At 38.1% G+C, this 13,252-nt stretch overlaps 1 protein-coding gene across 2 annotated transcripts in view; it reads right to left on the reverse strand.

The window, feature by feature from the left end:
- The window catches only part of LOC124153452 (neural cell adhesion molecule 1-like), a 463,051-nt gene that overhangs the window by 61,242 nt on the left and 388,557 nt on the right, over positions 1-13,252 (reverse strand). For both annotated transcript variants that reach the window (XM_046526608.1, XM_046526607.1), the window contains exon 5: positions 12,003-12,100. In XM_046526608.1, the coding sequence (XP_046382564.1) occupies positions 12,003-12,100 (98 nt within the window). The remainder of the gene's footprint in view (positions 1-12,002; positions 12,101-13,252) is intronic.

Raw genomic sequence — 13,252 nt, forward strand, 5'->3', positions numbered from 1 at the left:
CATGGGAAACAGTGAATATAGCCTGGTATATTAGTCAAAAAATATTTCTACAAAATATACATATATTTACTTTTACACCTACATTTACAGCTTGGATATAAAATTTATTCGTTTGCTAAATTTATTTGCATGGCGTAAAAAATAAACTTATACATAATATTTTACAATGATACAAGAATATAAATTCATTGAGTGGGATATAAAGGACATCAGTGCTTATGCCGAAAAGAGAGCCAGCATTAACCTTTAATTTATTCGTTTCCACTATTATTGAGGAGATAAGCCATGAATGATAAGTCCTAGGTCAAACGTAGATAGTATAATCTACCACCTTAAATTTCTGACATGTTAACGGCCGGTTCTCTAGCACCTCTCACCTAAATGGGCGGCTGACGGGGTTATATGGATATAAATAAAATAATTATTGAGATGTAGAATTTCTTTAAATATATCCTCCCTATCTCTGATATTTCATAGCATTTACTCATTTTTCCCATACTTCTACAGGTCCTGGAGCGACGTGATCTAACGATGAGCATATTTCAAGAACAAAAACCATCGCCTTGGCGTATATCGCACCAGTTTTCATTTTACTTGAGTTTTTGTAACTGCTCCTTCTCTCCTACCTCCCATAATGTAAGTTTCTCACTTTTATCACGACCATAAGCGCTCCTTTCCCTTCCATTATCTCTTTCATTCAACCAAACCGCATGCTTTGAATTTCATTTTTCCAGCTGTATAATATATTTGGCTCGTATATTCTTTCACTCAGGGTAATATTTAAACGAGAAAGAAGAAATTGTTAGGAGAAAATGAGATCGGGACTCCAAAGTCAGCCACACATCCTGCTGAGGTGACGAAAAGCCTTTTATTCGCATTCTTTTACGACGCCTCCTCATTTAAATTATTCACCACAAAATTTAAGCGATATGCATTAAGCTACACAAGGAACACCACAAACCTTAAGAAGGCCTTAAAACCTTCACATGGGTATATTCCCAAACTTTCCAATGAAATGAGGGCTTAGCCCAGAAAATGTCCAATAATAAGTTTTTAATTCATAATTCCACATTGAAAGATGCCAAACAGAGTCAGGAATACAATAGAAATACCCCAAAACAAAAGAAGGATGAGGCCGTGAGTATAAGCTTGTAGACTCGACTCATATCAGAGTAAATCGAAGAGTTTCAAAGCTATATTCCAATGTCATGTAAAAAAATTAAAAAAGTAACAGTGAGACTAAGTTTGTAGCAGTTTTAGTCAGGTAGACGTCATTTTCATGATGGTGGCAACATTTGAAGACTATTCAAAACTTGTTGCATCAACACATTGTATATGAAGACAGAGGGAATCGATTTTAGTCCGCAGAGAGAGGGAAAAAGCCTGACTTGATAAAGTCGTACCTAGTACCAAAGAGAACATGCGTGCTGACTTGATTTCACATGCTATCGGGTTATTTCTAAGACTATTACTAGACATCAGATTAGTCAGTTTTAAGGTAGACATAGCAAGTAAACGAACTGCCGGATTATACATTGCTCAGAGAAAATATCTTGTGAGTTCAGGGCTGATGCCATTCATGCTTGACATTTTTATTACTTGAAAGGTAGTGGGAAAAAGGACTTCTAATGAAAAACTCACCTTTGAAAGAAAATAAGTGATGTTTTAGAATTTATTTTTTAATTACCTTATCATTCAAACCTTAAAAGACTACAAAAATCATAGACTAATGAGTATTTCTCATTCTGATTATTTATCTTCTTCATGACTACCTATGCATACGATCTAACTTCGACGAGTTAGATCGTATGTATCTAACGATATAATGAGTAGTAACTTCACCATCAAATAACCTACCATTTGAGTACTAGCCTGGCCTGTATAACCACCTATACCAAATAATTCATGCATAAACTGTGAAAATTTCAATGAAGCTTCTTGATTTTTGCGAATAAAAATGTTCGTCGCATCATATTTTTTGCATTGATTACGCGATATTTAGTATTCGTGTCATTATCTACGATTTTAGCAGCCGTTAGGGCCTTACTATCACACTCAAAAACTGCTAGTAATTATGAGAATGTTTGTCATCATAAGATCTATATACGATAGTAACTATATTGAATTTGAACCATTAATGATTTTTGTCTCCTGGGACTAAAAATTCGTGCAAAATCTGTCCATGAATTGCGATCAAGAGACTTCAAAACGATTCTCCCAACACTCCCGCCTTAAATGTAGGGGTGAAATAGAAAATACATGGAAGGACGTCTTTAACCACTCGCGAATCGAAAGTAATCGTTCCGACTGCGCACTCACAAATATTACCATCATTCATTGAGCGCGACCCGGCAAAATACGCGACCCTCGACACGATGGAGACGAGTGGCAAGTGGAGCATAAGTTATTACACGAAATACGTTGTGCTCACAACGTTACGCTCACGGGGTCGGTGCCTGCTTAAACTAGCGCCATCGACGGCGGCCAAATTAATCATTGCCAGCGAGCAGCACGACGATTGTGGTGCGCATCAAAGCGGGTGGATGGGGGGATACGGAAGAGGGGTCGGGGGGGGGGGGGGGAGGCCAAAGTAGGGGGAGGGAGCTCCTTTAATCTAATCCATCACCCTGACAGCCATAGCGGCTCAACCACTCTCCGGAATGAACCGAGGCCAGACCACGAGGCGAATCATGTGACGCCTTCAACGGCTCTCGACCGGAAACGAACGAAAACTTTGGATTAAAGAAAATAAACAAGCCGATATCAGGCTTCGAAATTTCCGCTGCTGCCGACATCACACAACCATCGGGGTCAAAGGTGACATTAAAACGGCAACACCTGCCCCAAGTTTTCACCGGTCGACGTCGCAGCCAGCCAAATGTGTAGTGAGGAATTTTCCGGAAAAAACGAACTTAGCGCGAATGTTTTAATCTCTTAATACGATAGTCAAGAGAAGTTAGGTATATTATTCGATAACTTGAACGATTAGTTTTGAGAGATGCATGTTTATTTGCTGTAAATTAATAAATTCCTCAAATGTCTTGGCTTCACACTTACCTCCCATTTTTCACATATGAGAAGAAGATTGGACGATATCACGAATGATTTATTTTGAAACACTTTTTTACCTTGTTTAAAAAAATGGCTAAATGGATATTTTTTATTTTTCCTCCAGATTTTAACTTTTATTATCAAGGCATCTCACAATAATTCGTCCTGTTTTTTGGCGGAGATATGTAGGGAATTTTAAAAATATTGAAATGATAGCCATCTAAATATTTTTCTAATTTTAATGTACCCACAAAACGTCTTCAATCTCTAATAAGTCATCTTAGCGTAAAAGGACGGATTCATACATCTCTGTGTATTTTACATCGCGGAATACGCACACCCACACACCATCTTGAACCAAGTTTTGACGTAGAATTGCGGTTGAAGGACTAAGGAATTCAATTTAATCCCACAGCATTAATTGACGAAGACCTCGTTTCCAACGTTGCGAAAGTAAGCAATGCCAATGGATCCCCCCATTCTCTCTCACTGTCTACCTTCCTCTTCACTGACATGTTTAGTTCAAAATTTATGTTCCGGGCCTTAAATATGAGCACACGATCCCTGAATGACTGATGGGGTCGATTTCATACTCTCAACTGACGTTTGCTTCTACCATTAACGCGCGCGGAGCTTATCCTGTCTTGCAACAACGGTAACACGAATGCCATCATATAACGTCTTCTTCTCCCGTCATCCCGATTGTTCCGTCCCCTTCAGAAATTAGCCTCCTTTCAAAAGGCATTAAAGGTGGCTACCTCCTCTCCCCGCGACGCTTTCAGCTCTTCTTTTGTATCACCGACATGGTGGAGATCCAGTCAATGGGAGTTCTCGCGGGGCAACGACGACGACGCAACCCCCGTCTCTCATAATGTGAGAGAAGCTCCCCTTGTTCTTCTCGTTTTCCGCACATCACGTCCACCTTAATTGAACTACAAGCAAAAAGAGCTTAAGTTCTACAAGGATGAAGTCTCCTTTACGACCAAGTTGTGAAGATGGTGTAGAAAACATCAGTGTTTCACCACTGAGGTAAATTTCGTTAAGACCCCTGATCTTTAAACAGCCCACCGTTTAAACAGCTCTAATAAACATCCAATAATTCTATGACGCGCTACGCTATAACTTAAAGTTTTTAGCAAGGTAAAATTTGGTTTTGTAGCAGTAGATATGCAAAAAAAGGTGGGAAATTCATATCAGCGCCTCTTGGATTTATATTTACAAATTCGTACTTCTCCATCAGTGACCATCCATCGAAATGTTGAAGTATAAGTGAAAAATTCTGAATTAGTGTGGGGTACTCAGTGTACTTTACAGCCATAAAATGTGTACAGTGAGGCAATATCGGAGTTTGACTTCAGACGTTATGTCAGTTAATATTATTTTCAGCTCATAGTCCGTCAAATATCTTACAATAATTTTTACTTATTTTTCATGGTCAAAAAGATTGAAGAATGAGAACTTAAAAATGGGGTGATTTTTTCCCGACTATAGAAACATTAAAAAACAATCAGAATTCCATACATGCGTTCATACGATAGTAACTCAAAATTCACTCTCCTCCACCAGGGCCGTCACTTCCCACGTAATCTAGTAAAAGCGAAAGAAGCTTAAATTATGGCAGGAATGAAGTACAATTTACACTCACGCGATGAAGATAGTGCGGTAAAATTAAATTAAATTGTATGTCATGCTCATTAGGTTAAAGCATCAATAGCATACCCGATGGAAAACTAATTTTTACCCTCTTTTGGAGATATTTCACCATACTTATTAAGTTGTAATAATAGAAACCAATTATGAAAAGCACCCACAATCCCCGGAATTTACAATGTCCCTTTCCTTTAGTTGCGCTGGAGTGGCTGCAGAAACCTATAGGGATGTCATCAGTTCTTGTCATAGATTTTTACTATAGCATGGAATATGACGGAATATATTACCACAGGAATAGAATTTAAGGTAGTACATGACGACCAAGAATCACACCGGTAACTTACCTGTATAAACCATAAAATTAAATGAGGGAACTACTAATTATCAGCACTCCGCAACTGGGCATAAATTCAGTAAGAGCAAGAACAAATTGCAAAAAGAAGTCGCATGCACAAAACTTGCACATTCAACTCTTATTTTAGGTGAGACGGCAACCCATGGATAGCTATTTAGATGACCATTATAGTGAACGGAGAGACAAAGAAATTGGATGTAATTCCTCATAAACTGGGAAAAAATACATATTTTTGAAAAATAACCTTTCATCACCAGGTGTACAATAAAACTTATCAGACGGTTTACGTCATTTTACAATTCCATTTGAGTGTCACTCCCTCTAGACCTGATGCAAGCCTATCAAACGCGACGGAGTTTATTTTCAGTTAATGAAATGACATCCTCCCTCTAATATTGCGCAGTCGAGTCACGAGCTTCGCAAATCGCCAATTTATATTTACCTGTCCTCAGGCGATTCGATATTTGACATTCGATTTGATCTCGGGCGAAGTGCATTGCTATCACCTGCGGCTGTGGATGCATACTACGGTGACGTTACTCAATGCAGCCAGAGTGAATCGATAAAGAGGTGATTGGTTGATGTTGCGAGCTTTCATTTTGATCCCAAACGCGAAGAAAACCTTGATCTATCTCGTTTGAACTTCTTTTCATGGCACGAAACAACTCATTATGCCTGATGACATGTACCTACTCTATTTTATTCAAAGCTAGTGCAACTCTTCTTTCAAATCAGTTTCAAAATCAAAGCCAACCAACCAATCCATTTCTATGATTGCCAAATACCTTAGCAACCTCATAGCGGGGCGACACAATTTCCTATTAATACTTTCCTATTAATCCTTGTAATTTCTAAAGGCAAGACTTCGATTTCTCCTATACAAATATTATTACTGGCAAATACTTTGTAATTAGGAGATTATTATCTCACCAAATATACTCACAGCAGGCTCACTAAGGGTAACTGAGGTTTACATAAATGTAGCTGGTTAACAAAAAAAAAGATCGGTTAAAAGAACTGAAGCTCCCAACTGCACAATTTTTGTTACAGTTGTGTGTGATATTCTTATCGAAAATTAAGTTAAGTTTTAAAGGCAATTCTCCCAGACGTATTGTTATTGAAGCGCTGTAAAAATTCCGGTAGATTTATGCCACCACTACTAATGTAATAATTGTATATTAAATAACTAACTTAACTGTTAAATGTTCTAAATTTACATGTGTTGAGTGTTGTTTGTACGATTATTTCCCTGAAGCTTGCCTATTTTCATATACATTAATTGATGATGTCATTTCACTCAAAAAGTGCGCAATTTTCCTGCCCCTGCGAAAATAATACAGAATAGGTTTTCAACTTCAAAATTACTTCCAATCAAGGAAATGGGAACATGAACTCGACTGCAAAAATCCAATTTTTGCTACCATCATTCTTCGGTATTACTTTTCTCTTGCTCTTTGCTCAGTGTGAGTTAATGAGTGTCGAATTGCGGATGTATACGTTTCTCAAAAGGACTACTACGTTCTCGAAAATGAGTGACTTGAAATAAAAAAAATGCCCGAAAGAGGGTTTAAAAAGTACAGGGTAACGATTAATGCAGTTGTGATATACTTAATGGGTTATAAAGCGAATTGGTGAAGACAAATTCCACATTTTACTTATTTTTTTCATCTCATCGTATTTTATTCAGCACGTAATTAATGACTCAGCGTTTTTCAGTTTCACGAGATAGAAAAACCTCAAACTATTACCCCAAAGAATGAAAAAAAAAGTTGATTAACATGCGGGGCAGTGATTAAATTTCCTTGGTCCATTACAAGTGGGATCCATTGTTGTCAGATTTACGCCACTTAAGACGATGGGATCCAATTGCAGGAGTTGGAGAGAGATTTATACGGAAATTTCAAAGCAAAACAGGCTCTTCTCGAGAGACGGAAGACTTGGAAACGTCCAGATTTGGAGCAGAGAGGAAACTTAATGCCCTCTCCAAAAGTCGAGGTGAAACCAAGGAATCGACCTCTCACTCGTCCCCTTCTTGATCTGAGCGGATTCGCCCTCGGCTAAAGAGCATTTGCAGCGAGTGAGTGATGCCGGGGCAGAACTTGAGGGAAGACCTCGGATTACTGCCCAACTTTCGCTGCGGAGGCTGCAAGCGGAGCGGGGAAGAAAGTAAACGAGCGAGGGCGGAGATGCATGACCTTTTCCAGCACGTTAATTCGCGGTATTTAACCGACTTAGCCTTCGCGGCTGCGTCCTCGTCCTTCTCCCGCCCATTTCTTGCGATCTACCGTCGTCCTCGCTACGATACTCCTCTCAAGTTTCCCTTGCCCTTTACTCGCCGTCTTCGATTCCTCAATTCCAGCCACATTTCTCCCGGAAGATGAACATCTCTCGAGATATCCAGCGCGTGTGTCCATGAACTGACAGCAGAGCAGTAGCGTATCAAGATTTTATCTTTGAGGGAGGGAGGGCGGGAAAGGACAAAGTATGATTCGGCTAAATTATCTTAAAAAGAGACATTTCATATTACTTTATTTATAACATTTTATAGCGGTCAGTTGTGGTGGTAATGCATCGGGATACCTCCTATGAACATTCAGAGTAGAGTTTTAAATCTGCCCGAGTGAAATATTTTTTGTCTGCCTCGGTGGCGACGGTGATAAGTCCTCGCCCGCTATAACATACGTCGCGGGTACGAGTCCCGCCTGGATATGTTGCTCCTATCCATAACATGGATGTATGTGATCACATATTGCTAATTGCCGAGACCTTTGAACTAAATTGAGCATCATTGAGCCGTTTTCGGGGGTAATGTAGATAAAGTAATAGAATAAATAAAGAAATTGCGATGAAAAATATTGAGGAAGTACGACTAGCTAGTATATAGAAACTCCTCGATGTTAAAGTTTCGATATACTCCAATTCGAAAAATTCTTCGTGGAGCAGCATTAACAGAAAAAGACTTTTATGTAAGGAGGAATTTGCGGCAGTAAAAAAATAGAGAGAATTCCCTCTCACTGAAAATTGAAATGGTCGTAAAAATTTCATGGCTCTAACCGCGCACAAGTATTTATATTTTTCTTGGATTAAAATTGGAATCAAAAACGAGTCTTTTCCATTTTAAAATTTATGAGGCTTGTTTCGTCTTGAAAATTTGATGGGTACTCGGTTCTCTGAAAAAATTTCTGATTTTCACATAGCTGTGTGGGAGTTAATTGTAGTCATAAAAGATACGAGTTTTTCATAAAGATGTTTAAAACATATTTAAGTTTCATACAAAAGTGCTTGCTTGATTGTTTGAGAATATATTTACGCAAAATAAACTTTTAAGGTTTGTAAAGTGGCTACAAAACACCAGAAAATATTTTTTTTCTGGAAATAATAACCTCCCAATTTTTATCAAAACTATCGAATACGAAGTATATCCCCAGAATTGACATCTTTATCCGAAAAACTAACATAGGTGTACTAAAACAAAAATATGTGTGATAGAAATAACGTGATTTTTCATTGGGGCACATTCAAAAGTGCTCAATATGAAGTTTTATAACATATATCGGTGAGAAAAGGATTGTACTACACGTTTTTCCAGCCACACCTGTGATTTAAGCCTAAGATCAAAGGGTATAAAATACCATTTAATATGAAAATTAAAAACTAATTACAAGAATTAATTTTTCACAGCTGAAATTGCCATGCATGATGATGTTATTTCTTATTCCAATAAGGTGATAAATAATGCAAATAATATATCGAAGACCATGAAGAGTCAAGGAAAAAAGGAAGAGTTTTCTTGGTAGTAATCGAACTCAATCGACAGAATATGAGGAGAGGTATATTAGCTGGGTAAGTCAAGCGTTTGAAACAAGACAGGAAGATAATAAGTCATAAGTTGATCACGTAATGTATAAAGCATTGCCGGAGAACCCTGAAGAGCCTAGAATTAGTTTAATGCGCTGATGAAATATTTCATTTCATAGCTGAGGGTATAAATTCTTGGTGGACGGAAGCAAATATGTTCACTTATGATTGAAAACGGAGAAAAATAAAATACGTTGGGGTGTGTGGATAAAACACACCGGTGAAATTCCCCATTCCTCCTAAAGCACAAAAATAACAGTAACGTAACATAGTAACCACACCCCTACCAAGGATTTGATGTTATTACCGTAAATATTCAACCCGGGTTGTTCATTATAAACGTCAGGGCTACATCACCGTCAAAATTCCGATTTCAATAGATTCCACGTGAGCAAAATAATTTATCCATAGCCATTACGTCTATCCCTCCAAAATAAACCTGCTACGGGAATGTGGATTCAAGCTTCAGCGGAATACGGGAAAAAATGAAAATACCTTCTGTATTCCCATGGAAATCTAAAATGAAGGTTCCATGCGCCGTTAAATATCCCGCGAGAATTTCAAACGGGCTCACCGCGGGGGATTCAGTCGGGGCTCGTGTTAACTCCGAATGAAATTTCACCGATCAATTTTAATGAAAACTTGACACAAGCAACTTCTTTTCTGAACCAATTTCATGGTCTCCGGAATGAAACATGTACAGAGATTGATGGATGGACAAACACTTCCCCCCCACACCCACTGGATTCGTTTTCGCAGATCCCATGCAAATGCAGCTTAATGATATACCGGCCAACGCGGTCGAATTATCTTGACCGAGGGCGAAAATCATTAATATTCATCAGGCTTCATAAAAATAGAAACAAGGATGAGCAGCAAAAATTAGACGGTACATTAATGAGAACATGACCAATGAAAGTTGGCCGCCTGGCTCGGAAATGAGAAAGTAACACACCCTTGAACTTCCGTTCCAAAACAAACTCCACCGAACTCAAGCCGAGCTATATTTTCCTGAATAGATTAGTCAATACAGTTTCCAATTAATTCCTCAGGGAATATGGAATTTGTATGAAACCTATTGTTAAATAAAGATTATTATACAGTAGGTTCAAAATATTCAAATTATAGACCTCGAAGAACTAGTAATTTACTGGGAATTACTCTTTAAAAAAGAATAAAAATCACAAAATGACCGGATGCCTAGGATTTTGTTACGGACTAAATAATAATTTCAACTTAGTAACAACTGATTGGTACTCGAGGCACACGGGAAAATGGGCTGTAAAGTAAAGTTGGATGGTGAGTTTTAGCAGGGAAAGAGGGCACTGATACAAATACAGTAGTAGAAAATCACGTAAAGGTATTCACTCTAACTGATTTTATGTTATTATTTTTCATGTTCTCTGCGATATGAGTTTGAGAAGTCTTTTATAGAATTGTAAAAGGAAATATTAAAATTTTAAAACATAATAGATGCACGATAGTCGCCCGTCGTTCTTGTGTCACAAGTATCTCCATCCAAAACATGAGAAGAGAAATATATATATTCCGTAATGGAAGAGCGAATATCCATAGATACTAAATAAACAGCGCAGTCCTAAGTCAAATGATGAAATGACCTGTATTAAGTATAACAGTCTGGTATTTGAGGAACTAAAGAAATTGGTCACCAGGAAAATTGTATAGCAATCTTCTCGAACAACAATCGGGAAATGCACAGGTGTGTAAATAATAAGAAAAATCATCTATGCGTCTGTTTCAAATGGTATGAGATCGACAGATGCATCTAACCGAATATCGGACCCAATGGAGGAGAGAATGTAATTCAATGAAATGAAAATGAATTAAAGATTTTATTCACAAATTGAAGGAAGCCCGTGAAAGTTGCTATAGTAGCCGGGAGAATATTGGTGATATCTGCGAGAGGAGGAAGGCTGTACTCAGTCGCACACATGCAAAGCCCTCCTTCGACGTCGATCATGTATTTATGGTCGTGATTCCACCTCTCGTCGCACACGTGAACCAGGTAGTCACACACGAACATACACTCACCCGTGGTCTACATTGCGGAAGGGGTATTTAAAGGACTAATCTCGCTCTCATCTTAAGGCTCATTAACGGAGCGCTCCAAACCTAAGCATTTTCCTCAAAACCACGGAGAGAACTTCACCCCATCCCAAGATACCGCGGGCCTCGACTCACCAAAGAATTACGTCGCTCCTACTGCTTTCATTTACTCCTTTTCCGGGAGATGGCACTAAAAATTAAGGTTCCAACTCGACTCCCGCTTCGGGAAACATCCAAAGGTTGAAGTCACGGCAATTTAATACTGCCGATGAAGGCAAGTTCTTGAAGGGACTTATTGGTGTACGTCGGAAACATTTTTCTTCCCATTTGGCGGAGGGGTTTTTGCATCGTGGAGGTTCAAAACAAATGAGATGAACCAAAAGGGTAGGAAGACTGGGTATCTCCACTTCATGCCCACTCGAAACGTCGAAACGTTTGGAATATACGGTTTTAGGCAAGTATATCTCTTTGAAGTAAACCCCCCGGAAATATTATCTAACGCCGGCCTTACGATGCCCTTCCAAATTTATTGATAATTATTGTTTTGAAAATGGGTACTTTAAAGAATAAAGACATGACATAGGAAATATTGGCATGTACAACACCAGAATACTTAGTGATTATATTTTTACTAGATTCATTTTAGCTTAAGCCAACTGCAGCATCAATAAATTAAGTTCATTCATAGGCTTACTTTTCCGGGAAAATATTACGCTAAGGTGATTGTGCGCATTATTATTACACATGATTATTATTTTATGATGGATTTTATAGCAATTTTTAGACTTCAGACATTTATATTTTAGTAGTAATCTAGTGTTCATCCTTCTCAAAATAAACAGTCAAAGTCAAGCGATGTTTGAAACAGCGACAAGAACTGAAATTCGGGTCCATTGATGGTACGGAATTCCTGATGTAATGAGTCAAAGTATTTCCCTGAATGAGAAGAAATTTGATGAAAAATGTCTGACAAACTGGATCATCGGATAAAAGAAGATATAATAAAGCGCCAGTGACTTACTTCCGCCGGGGGTTCAGCATGGACCAGGCACACCAAGTGAGCCTCATATCCTTCACCGGAGTGGACCCAGTTGCGTTCGACTTCGATCTCTGGAGGGTCTGTGGAAGAGAAAAAAATCATGCTTGAGCAAAAAATAAACACGTGGAAAATTAATAATGCTCATTGTTTACCGAAACAGTGTGCAAGGAAAATTGTACGGATATTTTTATAATAATTATACCCAAAATATTTCAGTTGACATTGAAAATAAACAATACATTCTTGAGCTACAAATATGTGAAGATAGGAAATTATAAACCATAATGTATCGAGCTAAATTAAAAACTTACAGTTGAAACGGCAAACAAATTTCGCCACAAAACGACACTCGTTTCTCTTTAAAGACGTAATTCACACTGAAAACCATCGAAATAGCAAGCATGTAAGACCAATAGAGTTAAAATTTCAACTCAGAGTCAACTGTTATAACAAAAAATTAATAATTCATTACCTTGCTGGTACAATGAGGAAGACGTCAAACCGCTCTAATTATATAGACATACAAATAAACGCCACATATCATTGTAAAGTTACGGGAATGGTTTGCCAAATAGCCACATTGCACTTATGAGTAAAACTCACCAGCATAAAAGCATAAAGAAATTTACACTCGACAATAGTTAACATAAGGCACCAATAATAAGTTCTAGTGTGAGTTTTAAAAATGCACCATCAGTGCGATGAAACGTTAGGCAATTACGCCGATACAGGTTAGCATTAAACGATGGAATTAACTCAATAGCCATTAATTCTTAAAAAGAGAAGGTTGATGGGAACAAATATAGTTTGCTGATAAAACTAGAGAGAAATAATTAATCTGAAGGAACGGGACAGCCCAACGAGCCATGCCTAGGATAGAAAACGCTGTCCTCCTTCAAAGCATGCTTCAACGGCGTAAACAAGCATTTGGGACACGAGCGAAGATAATTGAAAATGCTGGCATAAAATTTTAGAAGCTGGAGTGGATGGAAAGGATGAGAAGAACCCTAAAACAATTCGCCTCGCTGGGAATAAAAAAAAATACCATACATACGTCTAGCGAAGGCTGCCTTTCGATCCCTTTCCTTTTTCCAGGAAAAAAAAGAATGGATAGATAGAGATACCATCGTAAAACAAAAGCCAATAGCTCTTGACCGTACATAAAAAACAAAAATCACTCATATTTCGCCACAAGTACTCCTCTCTTTTTCCATTCGAGAACTTTTAACCCA

The sequence above is a fragment of the Ischnura elegans genome, chromosome 2 (genome assembly GCF_921293095.1).
Source record: "Ischnura elegans chromosome 2, ioIscEleg1.1, whole genome shotgun sequence".
NCBI classification, from domain to species: Eukaryota; Metazoa; Arthropoda; class Insecta; order Odonata; family Coenagrionidae; genus Ischnura; species Ischnura elegans.